The sequence below is a fragment of the Electrophorus electricus genome, chromosome 9 (genome assembly GCF_013358815.1).
Source record: "Electrophorus electricus isolate fEleEle1 chromosome 9, fEleEle1.pri, whole genome shotgun sequence".
In the NCBI taxonomy this organism is placed as follows: domain Eukaryota; kingdom Metazoa; phylum Chordata; class Actinopteri; order Gymnotiformes; family Gymnotidae; genus Electrophorus; species Electrophorus electricus.
Window position 1 is genome coordinate 17576946 of NC_049543.1, and position 26036 is coordinate 17602981.

Consider the following 26036-nt stretch of genomic DNA (forward strand, 5'->3'; position numbering starts at 1 on the left):
GAGACGAATTCATACGTGGTCCAAGTGATTTACAAATGTTTGGTGAGTGTGTGCTTATGTGTACATGTACTACAGTGGCGTGTTCGTAAGGAGGCCATGATGGGTTTGGCTCAGCTGTATAAGAAGTATTGCCTACACCATGAAGCCGGCAAAGAGTCAGCCCAGAAAATCAGCTGGATTAAAGACAAGCTTCTGCATATATACTACCAGAACAGCATTGATGACAAGTGAGATGATGAGCAACACTTTTTTTGTGCATGCACACACACACACACACACACACACACACACACAGATTCATACACAAATTGTCACTGTAGATCTGTGTTATTTGTAGATGTTAATGTTTTATGCAGTGGAAAATAATTGTCAACTTGAGGTGTCTTTTTTTTTTTTTTTTTTTTTTTTTTTTTTTTTCCCCTCTTCTTGATCTTTGTTGTAAACATTTAGCTTTCTGAAAACAAGCAATGTTTACTTATTATTTATTTAATACAAAGGAGGTCTGCGTATGTGTTCACCCAGGTACCTTTGTTGCTAGCACACCAGTGTTTTTTTGTGTGTGTGTGTGTGTGTGTACGTGCGCTCCTATGTGTATGTTTAGGTTGCTGGTGGAAAAGATCTTTGCGCAGTTCATGGTGCCTCACAGCTTGGAGACTGAAGAGAAGATGAAGTGCTTGTATTATCTTTACGCTTGTCTGGACACCAATGCTGTAAAGTGAGTCAGAAGCAGTACATTCAAAACCTAGTGTTCTGTTTTTCTGTCTTATGTTTTCTGCTTGATGGTTTACTAATGTTCAACAGTTTTGAGCTCTTTTACTACCTTTCCTTACTGATGAGTTCAGTGGTAGTGATGTCCTGAGTGACCTGGATACCTCCTCTTTGTTTTGTTTAGAGCACTAAATGAGATGTGGAAGTGTCAGAACATGCTGAGAGGACTCGTCAGGGAACTGCTGGACCTGCATAAACTGCCCACGGTGGGAAACTCTTCCATTCTTTTCCTGTCCTGTTTAAACTGGTATTGCAACAGTGTGTTACATTCATGTTTGTGCATAGCTAAGCACATAGTTGTATACAGTTAAGCTATTTATGTTGTTTACACAGTCTGAGGCAAACACAACAGCCATGTTTGGAAAGCTCATGACCATAGCCAGTGAGTAAACCGATATGCGTTAACGTGCATGGCCACATATACACACACAAACACACACATGCCCGTGCCTCACACAGACACAAACACACACCACAGTTACTGTGTTTATGAATAACAGTGTATCTCAATCTCTTCTACCAGAGAATCTGCCAGATCCAGGAAAGGCCCAGGACTTCATGAAGAAGTTTAATCAGGTTCTGGGTGAGGATGAGAAGCTGCGGCTCCAACTGGAGCAGCTCATCAGCCCGACCTGCTCCTGCAAACAGGCAGAGCAGTGTGTGGTGAGTCTAACAGGAGCCCTACCACGTGGGGCACAGCAGAGGACAACCTCACTGGCTCCTGCCAGAAATGCATGGAGAGCTGTCTTTTAACATCCCCAGTAACAATTTTTTTTAAAAAGTGAAAACCTGCAAATGCTTAGTGTGAGGTTACTTCCATGCAAATATTTAACACTTTTATAGCTTTTGCCCAATGCATCTTGTGCATTTGTGTATTATAAGTGTGTCACTGCAATGGTGTATCTCAGCTTGCTGAATGGTGTCAAATGAATTTGCTGTGAATGGCTCCCCCAGATCTGCTAATGTTACTAAAGATGAATGAAGGCTAGTGTCACTCCTTTGTCTGTAAGAATCTTAAAGGATTTATTTATAGCTAGCTACATTAGCTTCTTTGTGGGTGAGTTATATGCTCATGAATGCAAGTATAGAAAGAGCTATCTGAATATCATGGATTTTAGAGTGTCATCTCTGTTTACAGAGAGAGATAACACGCAAGCTGACATATCCCAAGCAGCCCACAAACCCTTTCCTGGAGATGGTCAAGTTCCTGCTGGAGAGAATTGCTCCAGTGCACATTGACTCTGAGGCCATCAGGTAGATATACAGCATCTAAAGTCTTTTTAAATGGTGTTTTTAAAGATCTTGGCTAGCTTTGTAGACCACCTGGCCATACGATGCTGTTTTCTGCTATTTCCTTGTTGTCTGTGTAATTTATGGCAGCGAATGTAGGCTAATTCCTTGCATGAGTCTGAACCTCTGTTGTCAGTTCATAGAATGAATTTTTATTGTTTCTACAGTTTTGTCAGTGTGATCAGATCAGGGATGTCTTCAGATGATTCACACAGCCTGAAAGCACAGTTTTGTGGTTGCACAATTTTTGACATGGATAAACACTTCTTGTAACATGGGATTAAAATAATAGAATTTTAACATTTGTTGATGTATGGATGGAGACATTGTAGAAATGTGTGCAGTCACACTTAGAAAAGTGATACTTTAACTTTGTGTTTGTATCTGTGTGAAATTTTGGAGAAACAGATATTTGGTTAATGTGTGTAGGAACAAATAATCATAAATGGGTCATGTGTCCAGCATGTTCAATGTGATTGGACACCTAGTGGTGACAGAGCATAACTGCAACTACCCACCCCCTCCCTCATCAAGCTATTGAAGTAACAGTGACTGTTTTATGTATGTAGTGCTCTGGTGAAGCTTTTGAATAAGTCCGTTGAAGGCACTGCTGATGATGATGATGAGGGTGTGACTCCTGATGCTGCTATCCGTGCTGGCCTCGAGCTGCTCAAGGTGAACCTACATGCGTATTTGTGTAGTTAATGATTTTTTGCTAATTTTACTAATCTTTTATGCTTTTTATTTTGCTTACTTGAAGGAATTTGTGCTTTGAATATACTATTTAACTAAGCCTTGATAAATTCACTATGATGTCAATTCGTGGTTATAAGGCTGGTGCAGAGCAAAGTATGTCAGCAAAATAACTTGCATCTAAAATGGAGAAATTAAAAAAATTTGGCAGCCTTTTCTGTTGCTGGTTTACGTGTACCATTTGAAGTGCCTGACTGCTTTCAATATGACAATCCAGCATATTATGGAATACAAAGAAGTTTAAGCAGCTAGAATTTCAGAGGTGACAAACAGCCAGAAAGGGCTCTGGCACTCAGAAACTTTAATTAAGATGTTTAAAGACCCTTTCTAAATAATCCCAACAGCCTTCTATATGGGCTAGTTCCATAATCTCTCTCTCCCCCTCTCTCTCCATGCTTGCACCCTTCCTTTTTTCTTTTTCCCTTGTTCTCTCAGGTTTTGTCTTTCACCCATCCCACAGCCTTCCATTCAGCTGAGACGTACGAGTCTTTGTTGCAGTGTCTGAAAATGGAGGATGATAAGGTGGCCGAAGCTGCGATTCAGATCTTTAGAAACACTGGCCAGAAAATCGAGAGCGAACTGCCACAGATTCGATCGTACGACAACCTGCCACCACATTCAGACACATTTGACAACGAATGAAACTTTGCAATAAATTTAGCATCAAACCTTTCTGTTTTCAGAACTCTAATTCCCATACTGCACCAAAAAGCTAAAAGAGGCACTCCACACCAGGCCAAACAGGCAGTACACTGTATCCACGCCATCTTCCACAACAAAGAAGTCCAACTGGCTCAGATATTCGAGGTACAATTCACAATTTGAAAAGAATGACTGTCCTTTTTAAAAAAAATAAAAATAATAATAATTAAATTCCACAGTAGCTTCAGTTTTTAATATGGACTTTGATATGATGATGATGGTAACAAAAATTTTATGAATAATTTTGATTACTTCCTTCTCATCGCTCTGCAGCCATTGTCTCGTAGTCTTAATGCTGATGTCCCAGAGCAGTTGATCACTCCACTGGTCTCTCTGGGTCACATTTCCATGCTGGCTCCAGATCAGTTTGCATCACCCATGAAGTCCATAGTGGCCAACTTCATTGTCAAAGACCTGCTGATGAATGACCGAGTGAGTGTCTCGAGGGTGATGTTTTGTTTTGTGTTTTGGTAATGTTTCTAAATGGCACTGAATGTTGCAATTTCACTCCCTCTTACTCTCTCTATTTTGTTTTTCTCTTTAAGTCTGTGGGCAGTAAGAATGGAAGGCTATGGACAGCTGATGATGAAGTTTCCCCTGAAGTTTTAGCAAAGGTGCATGCGTGCGTGCGTGTGTGTGTGTGCTTTTGTTGCAGGGTCCTGAATTTCTTAAGGCCTGGCATTAGTGCAATGAGTATTAAATACTTGTTGGCTGCTGTCATTGTGTGTGTGTGTTTGTTTTTTCCAGGTTCAGGCAATTAAGTTGTTGGTGCGATGGCTGCTGGGGATGAAGAATAATCAATCCAAGTCAGCAAACTCCACACTCAGGCTGCTCTCGGCCATGCTGGTCAGCGAGGGAGACCTCACCGAGCAGAAGAAAATCTGGTGGGAAAAGTTCACCCCTCATAAGCATGCACAGAATACTCTGCAAACATCCTGTTAGAATTATTAAATGGATTTATGGGGGGCTGGGTAGCAGATTTTGTTTGTTTGTTTGTCCTTATTGGCACAAAGCCATTGGTTGGGTAGATCTGTGACTTGTAATTTGTACTTCAGCTACCTCTGTACTGGTCTTAACCTCTGTGTGTGTGTGTGTGTGTGTGTGTGTGTGTGTGTGTGTGTGTGTGTGTGTGTGTGTGTAGTAAGTCAGATATGTCTCGATTAAGATTGGCAGCAGGCAGTGCCATCTTGAAACTGGCACAGGAGCCTTGCTACCATGACATCATTACACCAGAACAGTTCCAGCTTTGTGGGCTGGTCATAAATGTAAGTTAAACACACACATGTTCACAGTACTTGCCTACATGTACATCCATGTTTGCTTACTATAATGTTACTCTATAATGTTACTATAATGAACTCTGTTCCCACAGGACGAGTGTTATCAGGTGCGTCAGATCTTTGCACAGAAGCTGCATGTGGCACTGGTTAAGCTCTTGTTGCCCCTGGAGTACATGGCTGTGTTTGCACTGTGTGCTAAAGACCCAGTGAAGGAGAGACGTGCGCATGCCAGACAGTGCCTCCTCAAAAACATCAGTGTCCGCAGGGAATACATCAAACAGAACCCTATGGCACATGGTAAGGACATATGCAGACACACATACAAATAGCAAATGATGCTTCATCTCTCTTGCAATTTCTTCAATTAAAATGTAGAGTTAGCTATATGCTCATATAGCAGCTAGAGGTAGAAACTGTCAGTTGGGTTGTGAATGAAGAGATAAAAAAGGATTTGAATTCCAGATTTTAAAGATGATCATTTAAATTAATGACCTTTCTCTCTTTGAATGAATGACTCTCTCTCATTTGTTCATCCCATCCAGAGAAACTCCTGTCCCTTCTGCCAGAGTACGTGGTACCATATATGATTCACTTACTGGCACACGACCCGGACTTCACCAAACCACAGGAATTTGAGCAGCTCCGAGACATCAAAGAGTGAGAGCTCATCACACAGTCAGCTATACAGAAGCTAGAGAGATGTGTATTTTCTGTTGCTGAGTTGGTTTTGTGGTAGAGGCATGGAAATGTTTTTGGTTGCAAAAGGTCATCTGGTTTGTGGGATATTAACCCCTTGCACACACTCATGCGCTTGCTCTCTCTAGGTGCTTGTGGTTCATGTTAGAGGTGCTGATGACAAAGAATGAGAATAACAGTCACTCATTCCTGAGGAAGATGGTGGAAAACATCAAACAGACAAAAGATGCTCAGGCTCCTGATGATCCTAAGGCCAATGAAGTGAGTGAGCTTCATACTGTTTACATAAAGTTTATTTAAAACACTTTGTAGTCTTTGCTGACCTGCACAATTTGTTGGGCATCAATTCCTTAATGGTCAGTTTCTAGCAAAACAAAAACCTTGGTTAGCAGTGGTCCTGCCGTTAGAAACTAAGCAGTGATGAATGGTGGCTGGCAAAGTGTGCATACCAATCGGCTACAATCTAGACCTGTACACTTGTAACATACAATGCAGGAGTTTGTAACAAAGTGAGGAGTATGTGTAACACATTTGTATTTGAAGCACCTTTTCTTTTATGGTCAACAGAAGCTGTACATCGTTTGTGATGTGGCACTGTTCGTCATCACAAATAAGAGTACTTCCTGTCACCTAGACTCACCCAAAGACCCTGTGCTGCCCACCAAGTTCTTCACTCCACCCGATAAGGTAATTTCCACTACTCCACTGGCCATTGAATATACTTGAAATATGCACCAATTCTCACCATCTCATTTAATAACAATGTCATTTTAAAAAACAATTTCAATTTGGTCTTGTTTTAACATCAGAAAGTACTGAATTTTTAGATGCTGTAGAAAATTTTATCTTTACAATTGTGCCATGACCGCTCCTCTCCCCCTTTAGGACTTCAGCAACGATAAAGATTATCTCTCTGCTGAGGCCAGAAATGTTCTGCTCACTGGAAAAATCCAGGTGAGGTCCCAAGTTTTGACTGCCTGCTTCCATGTAATAATTCCATGCAATCCTTCAAAAAGCATTTACTGCAGTGTAAAATGGTTTTACATTTTTTTGTCAAATGCTTGGTTTTTAGTGTTAGACAGCACAAAGATCTGTTGATTTCTAGTTAGCTTTTAGAAACAGATGCAACAGTTGGATTATTAATTCTATTTATATTGAGAATATAAAGTTTAAATACCTTACAATGTGTCATGGATTACTATAATACTCCACACCTGATTGGACGTGTTATCTGTGAGCATTCAGCTTCTGTCCAACTCCATATCGCCACTCAAATTCAAATTAATTCAAATTCATTTGTAATTAAATTCAAATTAATTTGTTCAAATTAATACAGATTCACTTCCTATAGAAACATTTCTGCCTCATCATCAAACATGTCTGTGTGAGATTAGTCTCATGCCTGTGGAAGATGACACTGTAACTAAGGGAGGTTATGGTAATGATAGTTTATTACTAATATTATTAAAAATTTACAAGAAATGCATGTGATTTTAGCGATATTGTCATTTAAAAATGATTTTGAAATCAGAAATTACTCCATGGATGTCTGAGAATTTATTTATCTGAAGCCAAGCATTTGTCAGGCAACAAAAACTTGTGGATTATGTACTTTCAAGCATGACTTTAAAAAAAAAAGTTATACATATATGTAAGACATGCCATATATCTTAAGTCATACCTTTTAAAAAAGGCCTAATAGCATTATTGTGATAGAGATGTATTTAAGTTGAATGATGTAAACTTGTTACTAAATTGACTTAACTAACTAGCATTTTTATTTGTGCCCCCTGCAGCAACAGGCAAAGCAGACAGGAGTGTTGGGAGCAGTGAACAAGCCTTTAACGGTTCAAACAGTTCGCAGACAATACACCAAAACCACCGTCTCTGACACAGCAAGCAACACTAGTGCCAACTCTCAGCCCATCTCTCCAGCAACTACCAAGAACAGGTATGGGCCTGTCATGTACAGTGATTGATTTATATTGAGCTGAAGATTATCTAGCTGTGTATCATGTGGCCATATATACTAGATTGTCTGAACTCAAACTGAAGGTATCAGTAGGTACTTAATATATTTGAGTAAAAATTCTTGACTCTTTCTTGACATGTCTGTAAAAAATGTGATGGAATTTACATAAAATTAAACTTCTAAAATAAATAAAGGCAAACATTCTGATTTTCTTCTTGATAAAGGGAAGTGAGTTCTGAAGTGTCAGAAGCAGGGGCCAGGGAGAATGAAGAGAATCCCCAGATTGTCAAAGCAGAGGGAGGAAAGAAGGTGAGATCCTGGAAATCCTGCAGTAACACTACATATCTGGGACATCTGCTCTCTAAGCTCGAAATGGACTGAAATAGATATAGCTTGAAATCCATCACCCATTTTAATTTGATCTGTTAAATCTACCTTATTCAGGTGTATTTGAAACTTATCGGTTGGCTTCAAAGTACTTTTGAGGTCTTCATTGATGTGTATTTAGAAGAGAATGGGAAAGTGAAAAATCAAAGTGCCTTTTAACTAGGTATGTCTGGCCAGAAAGTCTGTCAAAAATGGCAGTGCTGTTTTTAAGCGCAGGTTCCCAGTTCATGTATGTAACTGAAATGGACCCACATCTAAAACATCTAGCCATAAACAGAGTATTGTTGGACATTGCTTCAAAGAGAAGACACTGTCTGCAAATCAACAGTTGGCAGCAGGTCCATTTGTAACAACACTATACAGTCAGAACAGTCCAGAAAAGGTTCTGTGAACATGACAATGAATTGAGATTAGCACTGTCCAGGACCATGTGGAGTGCAGTATGAGTGCGTGTTTACCTCTTTTATCTTCATTTTCCTTCATCTGCCTCAGGAGGAGGCTGCGTCTCCGGCTCAGGGCAGTGGGAGGAAGCGGGGTGCCCCAGCCAGCGATGGCACGGAGAACAGCTTGGCCACTAACCCCGTGCCAGGCTCACAGCCTCCACTCAACAAACCCCGGCGAGGCAGGCCACCGAAGAACGCCGCAGCTACGGCCAATGCAGAGAAAGAGGTCACAGCTACGACAGGGGTTGGAGCTGGACGTGGCAGGAAGAGGGCAGCACCCTCTCAGGACACCACTTCCACGGCCTCAGCAGAACCAATCAGTGGCAAGATACCAAAACAACAGAAAGACATAGATTCTAAGAGGGCAGGACAACAGAGGCAGATTGACCTGCAAAGGTAACATTTTCTACTTCAGAGTCATTTATATTGATTTAAGTTCCATTTTAGTTTCACTTTCAAGTTAATTTTCTTTGGGATTAGATAGAGATGCATCAGTAATTGATAGTAATTCACATTTCGGTATTGTGCTGGATTATAGATTGAAAGTAAGTGTTCGCCATTCTCACTTTTCATAACTGAGATTGATTGTGGTGGTAGCTTATTTTTCCCAAAAGCAGCAAAGGTTACACAGCGAGATGGGATTGTTCACAGTCACCCCCGCCACCGTCTGAGTGTGTATGGAAGTGAGGGCGAAACAGAGAGAGAGTTGGAATCCAGCCCAGAGAGTTTTCTCTCTCTCACTCAGTTAGTGGAGGATCAGGGAGAAACCATCTGTCTGGTGAATGGGGGTGTCCCAACCCACAGAAAGAGATAAACCATCTATGAGCAGGGAGAGCTGTGAGTGAGTTTCACAGAAGGGTTGCACCAGATTACACCTATAGTAGCAAAATGCTTAGCATGCTGTGAAATATTTTGGTTATCAATATTCATTAATAAAGGGTTTAACTAGGATTTCAGATAGCATCCAGCTTGTATACAATTTCATGGTTACTCAGATGTATTTGTAATGAATAGTAATTGTATATGTATATTTTTTTTGCCTCAGGTAAAGCGGCGGTCTGCAAAAGTTAGGCAGTAGAGGTTTACTGCCCAGCAGATGACATCATACAGATGCGCTTTTGCTCCTGATGCGAACTGCACACACACACACACACACACACACACACACACACACGTATGCATGCGCATACGCTTACACACCAGAACTGTTCCATAACCTTCCACTAAAGATGAACAAGGATTAACTTCTTTAGATTTGTTATCGTATGTAGAGACACCTGTTTCTTCTTTTGATGTTTAATTTTTTTGTTTGTTTTTGCCACTGTATGGAGCCATTTTTAAAATGAATATTTGAAAGGAAAAAAATACAGTTTTAATCTGCTCTACAGTTGCTTATTAAATGCCTGGAAATATTTCTTACGGTTTCCTGTCCCTTCTCCTGCTTTGCTGCTGTTTGAATAGTCCCAAACAGACAGAGGCTTGGCTAAATGGAGAAAGCAGCTTTAGTTGGACTACAAACACACTAGTCCATCATAGCCCACTATTCATAACGTGTGAAAAATAAGGTCTTCAATGATGGGGGAACTTGCATAGAAGTGACTTAACACTGATGTAAGAAAAGCTTCCCCTCCGTAAGCACTGACACAGAAATGGCTGAGTTGGTGTGAGATCAACAGAAGATGCCCCATTGCCCTTTAAAATACTAGTGGATCTATTCTGCTCCCTTGAGAATATTTGTGCACATGTATATGCTGTTCAGGACAGTAGAAATGAGGAGACGTTACTCATCACTTGGATTTGACTTTTGTATTTGAAGTTATGAACTTCAAGTTAACTACCAAGATCGGTTTAATTAAGCATAGCACAGAAACAGCACCTGCCTTTTAAAGTTTTGTCCTGTCTTGTACAGAGTATAGAATTACAAAATGTTCTTACCTACTGCTTCCTCTCATAGTTCAGGTGAGTGGGGATGTATAATATAAAATTTTAACTTTAAATTCAAGAGTGATACCCAAATGCAGGGGTATTACTGTATTCAAAAAAGGAATTTGAAACATTTGGTTTGTTGTCTTTTTAAGACTTTTCCCTATTTGATTCCTCTTTTTGATGCCTCTTTTTTAAGGTCCTTGTCTTGGGTTTACACACACACTTTTTTTTTTTTTTTTTCTTTTACTCATTTTTTTTCCCTGTAAAAATAAATGCTTTTAGCTGTGAAATGACTGAAGGCTTTAGTTTGATTAAACACATTCAGTCCTTTAATTACAAATAAGATACACACTTTTTTCGTTTCAAGCTTTTTTTATTCAAAGAAATATGATAGTTTCACAATAAATAACCATGCTTGTACGGCTTGTTTAAATTTTGTCTTCTTTTTCTTAAGAGAACAAAGTATCCTCCCCACAAATATTTTTCTTTCACTGCTTCTTCGTGCAATATTGAACTTGATTACTACAGGAAGACAGTCTTTTTTTTCTGTTCTTTGATTTTCATACAAAATATAAACCCAGCCTTGAATGGTGCATTCTAAAGATGACTACTACTTTTCTTCAAGAAAAGTACTTGGCTTTATGTACAAGTGAAGGGAGGTACAATCTGTGCATAAGCCAAAGCTATTAAAGCTGGTAGGAATTTAGGTTTTATGTATGTGGGGGGTTTTGTTTTTGCACTGTAAAGATGCAGCTAATATAAAGGTGGTGGGACAGGTAGAGAAAGGGAGAACCTGTTTCTCCACCAGTACATCTGATATGTGTCTGATCTTTTTACTGAAATTGAAAAAATATATACCCAAGCAGATCTTCTGAATTTTCATTTGAATGACATTTTACATACTGAGCCATTTTAGCAAATGATCACATGCTGCTGATGCTTCTAAATCAATAAATCTGATTTGAGCCTTATGACAATGTCTAGTCACAGCCAATAAAAATGAGTAACAGCTACAGCCCAGTTCTCTTATGATTACAGGGTGAGACATCAAAGGTATACAAAAACCTGGATCGGATCACCTATATAAGATGCTTGGTGAATGATGCCACCATCACCCTTCACACTAACCAAAACAAAAAAAAATGTTTGAATATCAATTTTCAACAGCAACTTTCAATGGTTGGATGCTAGACACTTAGAAAAAAGATAAGTCTCACTGGGAATCAGAAAAAAGTTACTAAGTTACATTCTTGTCCTGTTACTTGATTTTTCCACAAAGGAACTGCACATTAATAAAATCTCTTAAAGATGTTTTCAAAACATGCCATCGATAACCAATAGAGGCAGTTTTAGGTAGATTTGTCTAAGGAACTGGGGGCTGGGGGGGTCACACAGCTGCCTGTTTTAGGAAATGACTTAAAAGACCAAATCTGCATCCTACCCCCTCCTTTTACATAAGAGAAAGGCAATAGCAGAGCTTAAACAAAAATACCTTATCTCCCATTGTCACTTTTCTGCCTACTTTATGTAACAGGTTCCAGGTCTTTAAAAATGGCACCCAACTAGAAAAAACTAAACTCTGGAACAAAAAATGCCAGTTCTCTAGTCAGCAGCAATCATGCCATCTGGCCAAATATATAGGGGCAAAGTAATGCAAAAGCAGTTTTATGGGTTGTTCTGTAATCTTAACGGGTTCTGATTTTTTTCAATTAAATCCAATAACCTGTTCAAATAAACATAGCTTGAAACATAAAGCATTTTTAACAATCTAGTTAAAAAAGTAACGCGTCCCCTTGTCTGTTGGATGTACCCAAACTTTCAACATATTTACATGTACTGTCATGTTTGTTGCATCCATGCAAGCAGATGTTTTCTTTCCCCTCTTTGAAAATCTAAATTAACTATGAGGCAGACTTCTTATTGTAATTTGTTTCAGAACTGGACTGCAAGCATAAGAAAGTGTTTACAACAATGTCAGAGGATGCTGGTTTATGGTCAAATAAAAGGACAGTGTAACTAGCCATATCCACATATCATGTTGGGTTCAGTCTCCATTCCGAGAAGGACACAGCACTGCTCAGTTTAGTGTTCCCTGCTCCAATGCTCAACTCAGCCAAATAAGGTGTTAATAATTTGCATTAGTGGGATATGACACTAAACTTTGTGGTACCATGATCCCCCAGGACTCTATCTGAACACATTTTAGAGAAATAGAGAAAAAGGTTTGGTTCTACAGCAGGTTTTCTCTTTACCAACTAATGAATAATAATTCTGGACAGGCCAGTCTCTTTCCAGATCAGCACTTATATCCTCTGGTTCTCAATACATCCTCAGATGGGGCATGGGATGAATATGGGGCAGAAATAGATGATTTTTTTTAAAGGGGATAGAGGTGGTTAATGAAACTGTGGCCAAGTGATGAGGAGTGAAGATTCAGTTGCTAAGCAACAATTCTGTTGCCGTCTCTACATCCCATGACTTTGAAGACAAAGCTACTATTACTGCGTTCTGTGTTGAAAAGAAAGAGAAAAAAAAGTCATATTAAAAACTATATGCAAATTCCAAGGAACATTCAAGTTCCCATCAGGTATTAAAACAGCTGTACAGCCACCCCAGGATTTGCTTTGCATTTACACTGTTTGGCTGGACTCCGTAAAAGAGCAGACCAATATCACCTTTTTCCAAAATAGAATGCACAAACAGGCTAGCAGGCCATTAACAATCAAGGTCTGGTGGTGACACTGTATTTAATAAACAACAGTTATATGCCTATTAACTACCTGCTTAGTTCTACCCTAAAACCACAGAGCAAAGTCTTAACTGTTCGAAGATTAAGGATGGTTTTAACCAGTTTAAATCATTGCTCAATGGACCTTTCAAACCAGCAATTTTATATCATTCTATCCAAGCTGCTTTTCAGTTTTCATTTTGGTTTTGGTTTTTAATGTTTATTAAAAAAAATTTAAAAAGTAAAAAATATAGATTTCTTCTACTAAACCAAGGTAAAATGTAGTCCTGGAAACATGGAGCTTGAAATTTCTTATGACTAGCATGTATATTTTCATCTAACAGGCACAGAGTATGTGTGTGACTGAGGCGTAAAAATGGCCCTTCTTGATACAGCAATTCCTGACTCAGGCTTTACAATTACACCAACACCCCCAAAAAGTTAATATCTTGCTAGCTAAATTAATATTACTGATTCTTATGATCCTTTTACCTTTAGAATGAACTTCCCTTACTAGAATCACTTGTTGAGTCAAACAAATTTTCATTATAAATAGCTGTGTGGACTAGTGTTTCTCTTGCTGGTTATGGTACTTACTTTGTCGAAGCCCATGGCACAGAGTTTGTCTATTTTGCGTGTGTATTCAGGACTAGAGACAGGAGCACCAGCGTACACGTGTGACCACAGTCGAGCAGTCTGTTTGAACATCTCTGGATTCTGTTTATACTGAACAAACCAAAGTACAGAGAAACAAAATATAAATGCCCAGATCCTAAAGCTTCAGACCTAAGAATAAACATTAAGCATGTAGATTCATTTTCTTTTACTTTTTTGTGGCTTCACACACAAACACATTTCTCTAACACTGAAGCTAGACAGAAGTGCTTGAGGCCAAACAAAGTAATTTCTAGACATATCTTTTCCCCAACACATACATGTACACCTGACTATTGCATCTTAACATACACCCAGAAATTAATAAAAAGTCCCTTGCACACATTTCACTCACCTGATTGGCTACTACAGCATCCTGTGGGTCATCTGGCTCAGCTGCAGCTAATAAAGCCTGCAGTGAGAGCAAAACTGTGCGCAGGGTCATTGCTGCAGCCCTACACAAAGTGAATGAGTATGTGAGCTTTACTGTAGTTCAGGAAATCACAGCATTTACTGCCTGTTGGTGTACTTTTAAGCATGGAACCATAATTTGCACAGTTGCTGATTTATGTAGCATTAGCATAATTGCAGGTTAGATGACAAATTGTTTAAAAAATGTAGAATAGGAATACAAAAAGACAAAATTGAAAATGGAATTCAGAGGAACAGGAGGTGGGAAATTCTGGGGTCACTGGTGCATTCTGTTGTCTCCTAAATGAAAAGTGCAAAGTGTGTGCTTCCAGTGAAGCACAGGGCAGTTTGTGAAAACACTGTGGAATCAGTGTTAAGTGGTACTCATGTAACTTCTTTATAATAATGCACAGTAGGAACACAACTTGACTTAAAATTGTGGACCTCTCATTCATGCATACATTGTTAATGCAGTCAGCAGGTGCTCACCACTGGTCTTTGAGAATGTCCAAGCATATTGCCCCAGTAACTGAACTTATGTTAGGATGCCATATTTTCGTAATGAATCGCACCTGACAGGATTTAAAGAAAAGAATGAGTTATTACACTGATGCAGTGAATGGCTCAGAAATTCCATTTATGTTACATACAGTAGCAAGGGAGAGTAAGCTGCTACCTTAGGTGGATTGAAAGGATACGTCTCTGGAATCTTTATTTCTAATTGATACCTGCCCCCTTAAGTACATCAAAATGAGGGAACAGAGAATAAGAATCATTGTTAGGTGTTTAGGAAACTTACAATCCCATACAATAGAGACTGGTCAGAAATGTGGAAAGAAGGATGCACTGTCAGAGAGAAATGTGGAAAGAAGGATGCATTGTAGGAATGCGCCTACCCTCATATGGTGTGTCTGGAGGCCCTGCTATCTCCCCTTTTAATTCTGTGAAGTTTTCATCCACCAGGTCCACCTTTATCTGATTTTTACTCGTCTGGTTAGCAGAAGTATTTTCAGTGTGAAGGAAAGAGCAGAGAGAGATATGCTTGTTGATAAGCGAAACAGAATGAAATTTAAGTTTGCAGTGGCTGAGCTCTGTGATACATTTCACTATTCACTTCACTGCTGCTCTAATACTTGTAACTAAGGCATGTTTTATGTTGACATTGTTATTCTAGTCTACAAACTAAATTGTCAGTACAGCTGTTACCCAATACGTCTGTGGCACATAGGTCATTGGGTGTGTGTGTATGTATGTATGTATGTATGTATGTATATATATATATATATATATATATATATATATATATATATATATATATATATATATATATACACACACACACACACACATACACACACACAGCTAACTCTGAACCAAGACAAAGAGTCTGGCCTCTACTGTACAAATGACGATGTACTGTTATTATTGAAACGGTAGCTTAGCAGGCTAGCTAGCTATCTGATTTAGCTGAAACAAGTAAGATCAGTGGTTTAATGCTGTTTTAATACAGCATTAAAACAGCATGTATAATACATTCAAATGATGCATCAGAGGCATCAAGCTACACCTAAACTTACAGGACGTTAGAGTAGAACGGCAATGGGCTTAAAGTTCAACAAATAATGTTTTCGTGACTTCTTTGTCATGTGATAGCATGGGTGGTTATATTTTGACAGACATCTATTCTAGCTAGCTAGCCAAATAGCTAACAAACGCACCCTTGTCAAACTAGCTAGCTAAGCTAGCTCTAAACCATAGCTACGACAACTAGCTAGCTCATAGTCAGTCAGCCAAATGTAATGTCTGCCTACGCGCTACCTAGTGTTAACTCTTTTATAGCTAACACCCTGACTTTTCTTAAAACGCAGTTTGGAGAATATACGTCCGATACAGCTCTAGGATATTCTTCTTGGACCTGGCGACTACCCCCTCTTAGCTGGACAGCTAGCGTTTGCTACAGTTTATTGATTAGGACTGAGCAACTAGCTAGTTAGCGAAGGTGACTAAGAGCGGCTGACTGCCAACATACGAAATAGTTGTTATTTCAGGTTTGACAGAGCAAATAGAGGACAACAACATATTGCAAACCTCTTCGCTTTTCAGTACTTCTTTGAACTCCCGTTTGATCCTTTGTACTGCGATGTTTGCCATGTCTACGTCCTATCACGTCTTCCGCTGTTTTCGCAGCTAGTTTGGTCGGGCCTCCAGTCCGCAAAGCCTGTACCAACACAGCTCTGCGCTCGGATTCCCCCCGTCTCACACTCCACTTCTGTTAACGTTAGTCCTTTTCTTTCACTAAAGCAGTACCCCTTCTTCCTAACAAATGGCGAGGCCCACGCACGCCCAACAATGACAATCTGGAAAATAACCACGGCCCTCAAACAGAACTTGAATTTTTTGTTTGTGCGCTATTGAATTTGGGTTGTAATATATGTACTCGACAGATGCAGAAACGTTTCGGTCTTCTGTAAGTAGTCAAATTGCACGCCACAGTTCAGATACTGTCATGTGATACCCCAGATTGGATACAGTCGTTAACTTTCACTCCTTGTAGCTGTAGGGTAACGTTATTTGGTAGAGCGTTTAGGCTGAATTAATATTTTTTATAAGTAATACAAAGAATTGGGGTCATTTTATGTATATAATTAGTCTTTAAAATTAAACTGCATGGACCAAAAACCTTTAGATTGCATATACCAAAAGCAATATTGTATAAGTAGTTGCATATTAACATAGTGTGTAGTTCATCACTTTTGGTTTTATTTTTTTTAATGTAATTACCTAGTTTGTATTTCATGCAGCAACAGACTGTAATATTACTAATATAAAAAAAACAATATTGTTGTAACCCAAACTACAACTAGTTTCCAAGTACTCACAATAATGACTGAGTTAAATTGCAAGGTCATCGGAAAGATGTTTATACTGTATCAATAACATTGTAATATCTCAGAAGTTCACCTATTAGTTCTAAATGAAATGTTACATTGGTGTGTAGTAACATAAGTAAACCAAGTGCAATATTTCTATCTTACGAAAGCAATGCACAGTGCATTTTAGGTTATTTTTATTTATTTGTTTACTTATTTATTTTTATGTTTACATTTTTCTCAGGTAATGTGTCTTAAAATGATGTATACTTTGTATATAACTTCTTACAGATTTTAAAATATTATTATTCATATATTTCTCAAGTGTATGTAAGATGATATCTTGTGCCATTACATGGTGTCACAATAGGGGATGAATTTCAAAATCCCCTGCTCTAAATGTCTGTTAATGTGAAGTGAGTAAAACATTACCCAATTTTCAAAAGGCATTAAGTTAAAGATGACACATTGACACATTTGAGTAAGATGACATTATTTCCATCTTTTGCACTTACAAAATAACATGAAAGGAAATGGGCCCAATGCAAAAGTTTAGCAAAACTAAAACTTTTGTGAAGGAAAACAAGGAACGTCCTCACAATGCACAGAGGGTTTCATCCCAAATCCAGCACTCTGAGACTTTACACTAAGCAGAAGGAGGGGGTCGAAGACTAGTGAGTGTCGGAACCACACTTGATGATGAAACAACCAAGATCCAGGAGTACACCAGGATGATGGCCCCAAGTGATGAAGTGCTTACTGAGGACCTCAGACAGTAGAAACCTGAGGAAGATGGAAAAAAGGAAAAGCAGGAACCATCATGGGAGGATAGACCACTGCACAATGTGTACCATAGGCAAACAGTGTAAGTGGCTGATATGGAGAAATCCAACCAATGGCTGGAAAAGGCTGGATTGAAAGACAGCACAGAAGCACTAATCATGGCAGCACAGGAACAAGCTCTGAATACAAGATCAGTAGAGGCTGGGATGTACCACACGAGGCAGGACCCCAGATGCAGGCTACGCAAAGATGCTCCTGAGACAATCCAGCACAACAGCGGTTCCTGAGTCAATGGAAGCACTAGGGACCATGAATTTCAAACTGGGAGAAAGGCTCCAGCCAATCCTGGGAACAACATCTGAGATCTCCATCCAGAAGTGGGAAAGTGGGAGATATATATATATATATATATATATATATATTATATATATATATATATATATAAAAATCTTTATATATATATATATATATATATATATATATATATATATATATATATATATATATATATATATATATATATATATATATATAATATATATATATATATATCTCTCTCTCCCACTTTCCCACTTTTGGATGGAGATCTCAGATGTTGTTCCCAGGATTGGCTGGAGCCTTTCTCCCAGTTTGAAATTCATGGTCCCTAGTGCTTCCATTGACTCAGGAACCGCTGTTGTGCTGGATTGTCTAAGGAGCATCTTTGCGTCTTTGCATCTTTTTCTTTGTATTACTTATGAAAAATATTAATTCAGCCTAAACGCTGAATTGTGAACTGTGGCGTGCAATTTGACTACTTACAGAAGACGGAAACGTTTGTGCATCTGTCGAGTACATATATTACAACCCAAATTCAATAGCGCACAAACAAAAAATTCAAGTTCTGTTTGAGGGCCGTGGTTATTTTCCAGATTGTCATTGTTGGGCGTGCGTGGGCCTCGCCATTTGTTAGGAAGAAGGGGTACTGCTTTAGTGAAAGAAAAGGACTAACGTTAACAGAAGTGGAGTGTGAGACGGGGGGAATCCGAGCGCAGAGCTGTGTTGGTACAGGCTTTGGTAAAGGATCAAACGGGAGTTCAAAGAAGTTCAAAGAAGTACTGAAAAGCGAAGAGGTTTGCAATATGTTGTTGTCCTCTATTTGCTCTGTCAAACCTGAAATAACTATTTCGTATGTTGGCAGTTGGCATATATATATATATATATATATATATATATATATATAAAAAAATCAGGGCCTAACTGCAGTCTAGTGTAGTAATCATTTCTGACAGAGGAGTGTGTGTGTGTGTATCCTACAAATTCAGAAGCACTTTGAAACATCCAGTTTCTCCAGAAACCTTCTGTGCTTCATTACAATTTTGAATCTCTCTCTCTCTCTCTAGATAGATAGATAGATAGATAGATAGATAGATAGATAGATAGATAGATAGATAGATAGATAGATAGATAGATAGATAGATAGATAGATAGATAGATAGATAGATAGATAGATAGATAGATAGATAGATAGATAGGGTTTTAGTCTCTTATATAGTAACATGAGGACATGTATTTGACAGACTACAGAGCGGTTCTGTAAATAGCTCTCGAATAGGGCGTATGCCAAAACGCTGTAAATGTAACCGTAAACGTAAACGTCAGGCAAACTGCGAGCATTCCCAAAGGTCACCATACAGATAGTCTGCACAGATGCCGTTGCTTTTCAGTTGTATCTGCAACAGAGGTCAGTGTCTGGCTGACGACGAGACCGGTAAACGGCGCGGACTGCTCGAGCGTCCAGCTGCGCTTCCCATACCGCGTGATGAGCGACGTGGCTCTCTCGCGCTGGCATACCTTTCGTCTTGCGTATCAAAACACAGGCGGAACAGCAGCCGGAGCTCCGTCCCCGTGCCAAAAACAGACGTGCCAGTCCGGCGAAGTGTACATTGATCTGGTTTTTGCATCTGACAGTGCGATATTCCGGGGGGGTGATAAAGTCTTACTGCATTTTTCCATTAATCTGATGTGGACGGTTTAAAGTGCCTAGTTGAAGTGTCTCATTAATTGGTAAGTAAAAAATCGCCTCAGTCCCATATCATTTATTTGCAACATGCTACGCTTATTTTTCGCTTACTGTTTAAATGTATACGTTCAGGGCGACCTCCATAGCCTGTGCTTCGCTGTTTTGCTATACACTCCGGCATATTGTGCTACTAGCAAATATTGCTATTTTTTTCTGCACTGCTTCGTTGAAGGAATCTGTTCTGCCATTACGGAAGTTTCAAACGCTCTTAAAATGTTGCCTAAAGTTACATTTTTTTTCTACCTAACTCGAAATGCAGTTAAAGTCGAATATTATGATTACACGTTTGATGTGATAATTTAGCCTACTTCTCTGCATATTTTTTACCGCTTACAAACAGACGTTCCGTTTAGGTATGTTCGACTGTTACTCTTGCACTTAAAAGACTAAAACAGATGCATACAACCATAAAGCCTTCAGCGAGTGCTTTGTCTAAGCACAAACATTTAGGGTAAATCTTATTTTTAGTATCCTATATCTATTCTATTGTTTGGGCGGCTAACGATTAAAATTTCCCGGTTGGCGGTTTTAACTCACCAGAAGCAGTTCTTGGTTACGATCTGATTCTGTCAAAATGTAACAGTAAGACTATTATCTATGTAAAAGATCACCTCTGCTCTGACACTGTATATGCTATATTGGCACAGGACTCGGTGGTAAAACATAAAGATTAACATTCTTAAGGTACGTTATGCAGTGGAACTACCTCCTAACCACAGTGATGTTGAATTTTTAATAATCAATTATGAGTCAAATTTAAGACACACAGTAGCATTATAGTTGTTCTGTCTTTAAACGTCCTCAAAAGAAGAAGAAAAAAATCATTGTGTGTGTTTGTGTTTCTAGGAGGGATGGCAGAAGGGGGATTTGACCCCTGTGAGTGCATCTGTTCTCAGGAACATGCAATGAGAAGACTCATCAACCTGGTGAGCATCTCTTACACACCTCCTGCCTCTTATTCCTGAACCCCCTGTAACAGGGCAAAAAAGATGCATGAACCTTTCAGTTTTGTTTTCTGACCTCCTTTGTCTTTACTCTCGTATTTCCTGTACTGTTCCTGCACTGTACCTGTTCTCCTGGGTAGTACGATAGCAGATAGTCTAGTATGATACCCTTTTTTCCTGGAACCTAACTTAGACAAAACATTGATACAAGATATCTTTCAATAGTGCAGAGTTCATTCTTTACAGCAAAGGGAAGTCTACAACATGTCAGTGTAGCATTTTCTCTTCTGGAAGTCTCATTTTTGAGACAGCAAGAGAACCTGCAGCAGAGGATACCGCCCTCCTCCATGGTTTCCTTTGTCAGCCATTGATCCTGGTCCATTTTTTTAAGACTAGCAATGCTGGGTGTGATTATGCCTTTATTTAGTAGCATGTAACACCCTTATTGCTCAAGAGCTCCTATTAAAAGATAAGAAGAGATGTTGTGTATTGTAGTGTCAGATTATTTCAGTATTTGGTTGCTGGTGCTGTCAACAGTAGAGGGAGCTCATGGTCCTGGTGAGTTTTTGTCTGGGAGAGCCCCAGCTGTCTTTTTGAACTTTGGTTCTTTGTTAAAAGCATATTTATTTACTTAAAGCAGGTTTTTTTTTTTCCTTTCCCGCTTGGTTTAGGTAGACCAATAAGGGTAAAGTTCCATTCCACTAATGTAATTATTAATTTCCCAGGCACATGGCCGCCCTTGGCAATTTGCCTTTGAACACTGAAGATGTTTGCAAATAACAGCTGTTAGCTAACAGAGTGGAGTTAACTTTTTTTTCTCTCAGTATATCCATCATTGATTTTCAGGTATGAGGGCCTCATCTAGTGAGCTAGGACTGCTGAATCTGGGATGGATATTGATAATTGCTCTTGTTCCTTGCTTGTTATAGAAAACGATGCGCTTTTTTGTCTGATGGCTAATATTCTGACGGTTTAAATCTCTTCCCAGCTGAGGCAGTCCCAGTCTTACTGCACGGACACAGAGTGCCTTCAAGAATGTAAGTTCAGCCATTCCTTTGCTTAGAGGGGGTGAAAACATTGATATCAGAGCTTGTTCAGTAGTCTGGCCATCTCTCATTACAGCAACCACAAGCTATATAGCTTTACTCTCAGATTTCACAGGCTTCTGAAAATTAAAAAAGAAGCATAGGTCATCCATTCATGGACAAAGCAGATGGCTCAGTGCTCTCATATTACACCTGTATGTTAGAGTGCATGTTTTTCTTTGTGTTGGCACAGTGCCAGATCCTGGTGCACCAGCAGGGGGTGATCTGACTTTAACTATGATTATTATGGGCTGGATGATATTGGCTTTCCTGCTGTTCCTGCTGCGCCCATCTAGCCTGAGGGACCCCAGGGCCTCCAGCAAACCCACAATCCCCCCTACCGTAAGCAGCTCATCCAACATCCCATAATCAGGACTCACTACATACATGCTTGGGTCTTCAAGCACAGTAACAGTGAAATCTGGCCCCTCCAGCGTGGACTCTCACAATGTAATATTGTAGAATGTTCCTTATATAGAAAGATATAGTGCCTCTAGCATTTATTAAATGCCAATACACTCTTAATGAAAGTCTTAATGAATTTTAGCAAATTCCTTCTCTGAACTTTTTTTTAATCTTGAGCATTTGTGATATTTCTCTGTACTTACACAAGTATAAATCTTCACCAAGTTTACAGAATGTCTCAGCTGTCAAAAGAGCTGCTTTTCTGCCCGTTTTAATTTACTTTTTATCTGCCACTTTCCTCAGAATCATGGAAGGGACCCTCCAGCACCTCCAGTGGATTAGTGTTAAAAACAGGCCTCCCGAGTTCTAAGCATGGGCAAGAACGTTCACCTATGACCTGAGCTTTTGACCTGGCAGCCACCTAATCAGCTGCTCTTACCGGTTACTGTTTTTGTGTTGACTAATCTTTCCTTTTTTTCCGGTTGCTCCAATTTTTGTATTCACTTGGATTATGCAGTAAAGGTTGGAGAAGGAAAGGGAGAGAGATGAAGAGAAGAGTAGTAGTGAAGTGGAAGTCTGCATTTTAAGATTTAGATTCTGACTGGAGTGACCTGTCCTTTCAACAAACTAAGAGCAACTTTAAAATTGTAGAAACATTTTAAAAGAGAGCTATTACAAATGTGCTAACAGCAGCCATCAGTACATCGTGGTTATTCCTAAAAGAGCATGACTCATTACGAGTATGGTACGTTTAATGTGCAAGTTGGAAATGCTGGATGGAGGTTGTAGCACATTCCGCAAAAGCTGTGTCATCCTAGATGCTTCAGATGTCATTTGTAAATACACAGAAGGGGCTGTAATTCTGGTGCCATGTGATTCTCAAACACAATTTTAACTTTCTAAGGATGACTGTAGTTGATGGAAACAAAGACTTGATTTTTTTTTCAATAACCTCACCTGTGTGGATCCTGTAAGCGCTGTATTGACTCTAAGTATGAGAACATGTTGATTTAGTGAGCTGTCTTGTTGGGCAAGAATAAATGACTTAGCTTTGGGTCATTGTTATGGGATGTGGCTTCCACTGAGGACAAGACTAGGAATTTATGAGGTTCTTATAATGAGGAACTGGGGGAATTTAGAATTTAATTCTAGGCCCAATTATGGTGGTTGGTTATCTCCCAAACTTGTGATAATGAAAATGTAAAAAAAAAAAAAAAACTACTTTTAAAATTCTTTGGAGATTGTTGAAGCTACAGGGTTTTTTTTGTGGTAGCAATCTACCACAAACAGCATCTTATTTTTAATATAAAAATTGACCAATTCTGAGAGGTCTTGTGCCACTATAGTTTCACTGGCTATAGAATGTTCTCTGTTTGACTGCAAAGAGAGGAAACTTGTTAGCATTCCACAACTACTACTACTTTCCTGCACTGAGTGCCACTGCTAAACTATCTTTGTTTACTGAGTCATTCAATTGCACATGATTTGTCATTCATATCAATTTACTGATGAGTAGCCATAGGAACTGTTGCTATTGACCATAAACGGTTTGCATAATAGTTTTTTTCCAGCAAATACTTTATTAAAATGATTGCTTATCAACATTAAAATCACACATAGAACAACTAGTCCTCTGATTCTTTTGGCTGGACACATTCCATTGGGGAAATTGTTGAAATCAAGTCCAAAGCACTTATGCATTTGAAAATGGAAATCTGACAGTATAGCCTATTCCAGCATGTTGTTGTGTATTTTATGCTTAATGAGAACATTTTTAAATAAGAGTAGGCCTTAATATCATGTTTGATTTTTGGATTGCCACAATACTTTCCAACCATTTGTCAACTTTGAAACCACAGAAATAAAATCAATAAAACCTGACAGACAAAGAACATCTAGTATGTAAAAGTTGATTTATTAGGGTTTTTGAATGCTTAAATGCCCCATTCATCCTTGTTTAAATCTGCAAAGGAGTTGTTTCTCAGTACTAAAGATATCAGTGAGATTGTGCAGGATTATAAATGAGAAACAATTTTAAAAAGGTGTGTTGAAAAATGGCAAACCTATGCTTTAATTTGCTCTTGTAGAGTTGAAAGGTTTTGCTCTTTCCTGTTTAAGAGTGTGTTACTTAGCTAAAATATATTTGTTACTGAAAAGTAATGAAAAAGATTGTAAAGGTTGCTTTCAGATTTGCATTTTCAGGCTTTTACATTGAAAGACCACTGACTACATGTAAACGTCAATTTTCATCACTTGTGTAGCATAAACTCAGTAGCATGTATTAGGATAGAACTCTGTTATGAACACTTAAAATCAAGAGAGACTTGCATATGTACTAGAATAGTAATTTCAGTCTGTGCTGTAATGTTGCATAATATTGGATTATATTTTTAAATCCTTTCCAGAATAGGCCATAATGTTTTGTAACCAACTACCTGATACTAGCCCAAGTCTGATCACAAGGTTTGAGCATATATTAAAGGTGAAAAGTTGGGCATAGATAATTTTTCTGTTTTTTTAATGTAACATTTTTCTCTGAATTACTAGTATATGCAAAAGTGGACGCATTGATTTTCAGGATTTTAGTTGATTGGCTAATTGGTGACTTTTTGCGGGGGGCGGGGTCTGGGCGTGCCTTTCACGATACTTAAGCCTGCATAATACTCTCGGAGGCACCGCCTACTATGTAGAGACACTGTTTCACTGAGTGCTCAAAGGGCTCCTACTATGCACTTTTCGCTACTGCAAATAAATATAATAAATCTTTTCTTTTGTGTGTGTTTCTTCCAAATTACTATAATCACGCAAAAGAGTATGAGGCTGTCTCTCTCTGCTGTTTTTTTTTTTGCCTCACTCTGAGCAGCAGGCCCAATCACTTCCCGAGTGTGACTGAGTAATTCTAAATTTTAAATGCCATTAGATCTTAAGGCCACTGCGATTCTCTATGTATCGCTGCTGACCGGAGACCAGCAAGTGGGAGGGACTCACACCACAAGTGGGTGGAGACCAGCAAGTGGGAGGTTCCTGTGGGGCACCACAGCATGCATTTATCTGGAAACGTCACTAAAGGAAGCAGATGCTAAGAATTTATTGCACATCTGTTTAGGCATTTCAGTGCACTTTTTAAAGTAGTGTATGTTATTTTAAGACAGAAAAAAAAGAGGTTGCCCTCTGGGCTCTGTCATTTTTAACAGTTAATTTATTTATTTTCGTGTGTGTTCTCCCATTGCATTGATGCTTTATTTCCATTTTAATTTACTATATGTTCCAAAGAGCATATTGTGAAATACTAAACTTCTCATCGCTTATTAAATATAGGCTATGCGTTAAATGGTTGCATATGAATAAAATGTAAAACATGAGCACAATAATTGCCAAAACAAAATTTAAAGAAAGCAATTGTATTCATGTAGCATAATCCATTTTTTTCAGCACACTTATTCACTCTAGCCCACTTAATTTAAACAGATCTCACTATAATATATACAGACTTAAAAAGTTAAAATAAAATGCTTATAATTCTTGGTTCATTGCAGTAATATTTTACATGCTTTGTAAAGGCTAGATGTAATTTAGCTGCAAATACATGTTAATTCTGTCATACGTTTGATGTTTGTACTGGCATGTACTTGTGCTTTATTAGGTCCACCTACCTTGTACCTGCAATCTTTGACCTTTTTATCAGAAACACCTACCACACAAGATACACACATGAATGTCTTAACTAGAAAATGCTACATTAATATAAACAATCATATTTGGAGAGAATTGTATATTAATACTTAAAACCCCTGCACATTTTAGTTTCCACAAATCAGTTGGTACTGGTATGATAGAATAGGGAAAATGACTCAAATGTGCAGGGCATGCTGTATTC

At 38.8% G+C, this 26036-nt stretch overlaps 3 protein-coding genes across 5 annotated transcripts in view; 2 read left to right on the forward strand and 1 right to left on the reverse strand.

Moving 5' to 3' along the window:
• Positions 1 to 10637, forward strand: part of pds5a (PDS5 cohesin associated factor A) — a 23687-nt gene extending 13050 nt beyond the window's left edge. For both annotated transcript variants that reach the window (XM_027014205.2, XM_027014207.2), the window contains exons 12-33: positions 76 to 227; positions 602 to 715; positions 893 to 974; positions 1102 to 1150; positions 1292 to 1431; positions 1907 to 2022; positions 2628 to 2733; positions 3247 to 3407; positions 3495 to 3618; positions 3787 to 3945; positions 4059 to 4127; positions 4261 to 4397; positions 4655 to 4778; positions 4886 to 5090; positions 5336 to 5450; positions 5618 to 5750; positions 6057 to 6176; positions 6375 to 6443; positions 7286 to 7440; positions 7686 to 7770; positions 8341 to 8687; positions 9337 to 10637. In XM_027014205.2, the coding sequence (XP_026870006.2) occupies positions 76 to 227; positions 602 to 715; positions 893 to 974; positions 1102 to 1150; positions 1292 to 1431; positions 1907 to 2022; positions 2628 to 2733; positions 3247 to 3407; positions 3495 to 3618; positions 3787 to 3945; positions 4059 to 4127; positions 4261 to 4397; positions 4655 to 4778; positions 4886 to 5090; positions 5336 to 5450; positions 5618 to 5750; positions 6057 to 6176; positions 6375 to 6443; positions 7286 to 7440; positions 7686 to 7770; positions 8341 to 8687; positions 9337 to 9340 (2766 nt within the window). In that variant the 3' untranslated portion in view covers positions 9341 to 10637. The remainder of the gene's footprint in view (positions 1 to 75; positions 228 to 601; positions 716 to 892; positions 975 to 1101; positions 1151 to 1291; positions 1432 to 1906; positions 2023 to 2627; positions 2734 to 3246; positions 3408 to 3494; positions 3619 to 3786; positions 3946 to 4058; positions 4128 to 4260; positions 4398 to 4654; positions 4779 to 4885; positions 5091 to 5335; positions 5451 to 5617; positions 5751 to 6056; positions 6177 to 6374; positions 6444 to 7285; positions 7441 to 7685; positions 7771 to 8340; positions 8688 to 9336) is intronic.
• ube2kb (ubiquitin-conjugating enzyme E2Kb (UBC1 homolog, yeast)) lies at positions 10458 to 16517 on the reverse strand. The gene is made up of 7 exons (XM_035529681.1): positions 16099 to 16517; positions 14907 to 15000; positions 14687 to 14745; positions 14500 to 14582; positions 13955 to 14054; positions 13543 to 13671; positions 10458 to 12725 (listed from the first exon to the last, which is right to left on the reverse strand). Exons 1-7 carry the CDS (start codon positions 16159 to 16161, stop codon positions 12651 to 12653), a joined length of 603 nt encoding a protein of 200 aa, XP_035385574.1. The 5' UTR covers positions 16162 to 16517; the 3' UTR covers positions 10458 to 12650.
• A 2802-nt stretch (positions 16518 to 19319) lies between these two features.
• Positions 19320 to 24925, forward strand: smim14 (small integral membrane protein 14). Of its 2 annotated transcripts, XM_027014242.2 has the most exons (6): positions 19320 to 19709; positions 20373 to 20409; positions 20572 to 20651; positions 21658 to 21706; positions 21948 to 22096; positions 22463 to 24925. In XM_027014242.2, exons 3-6 carry the CDS (start codon positions 20577 to 20579, stop codon positions 22499 to 22501), a joined length of 312 nt encoding a protein of 103 aa, XP_026870043.2. In that variant the 5' UTR covers positions 19320 to 19709; positions 20373 to 20409; positions 20572 to 20576; the 3' UTR covers positions 22502 to 24925. The 2 variants fall into 2 exon arrangements, with proteins under 2 accessions (XP_026870043.2, XP_026870042.2); XM_027014241.2 differs by lacking the exon at positions 20373 to 20409.
• The last annotated feature ends 1111 nt before the right edge of the window (positions 24926 to 26036 follow it).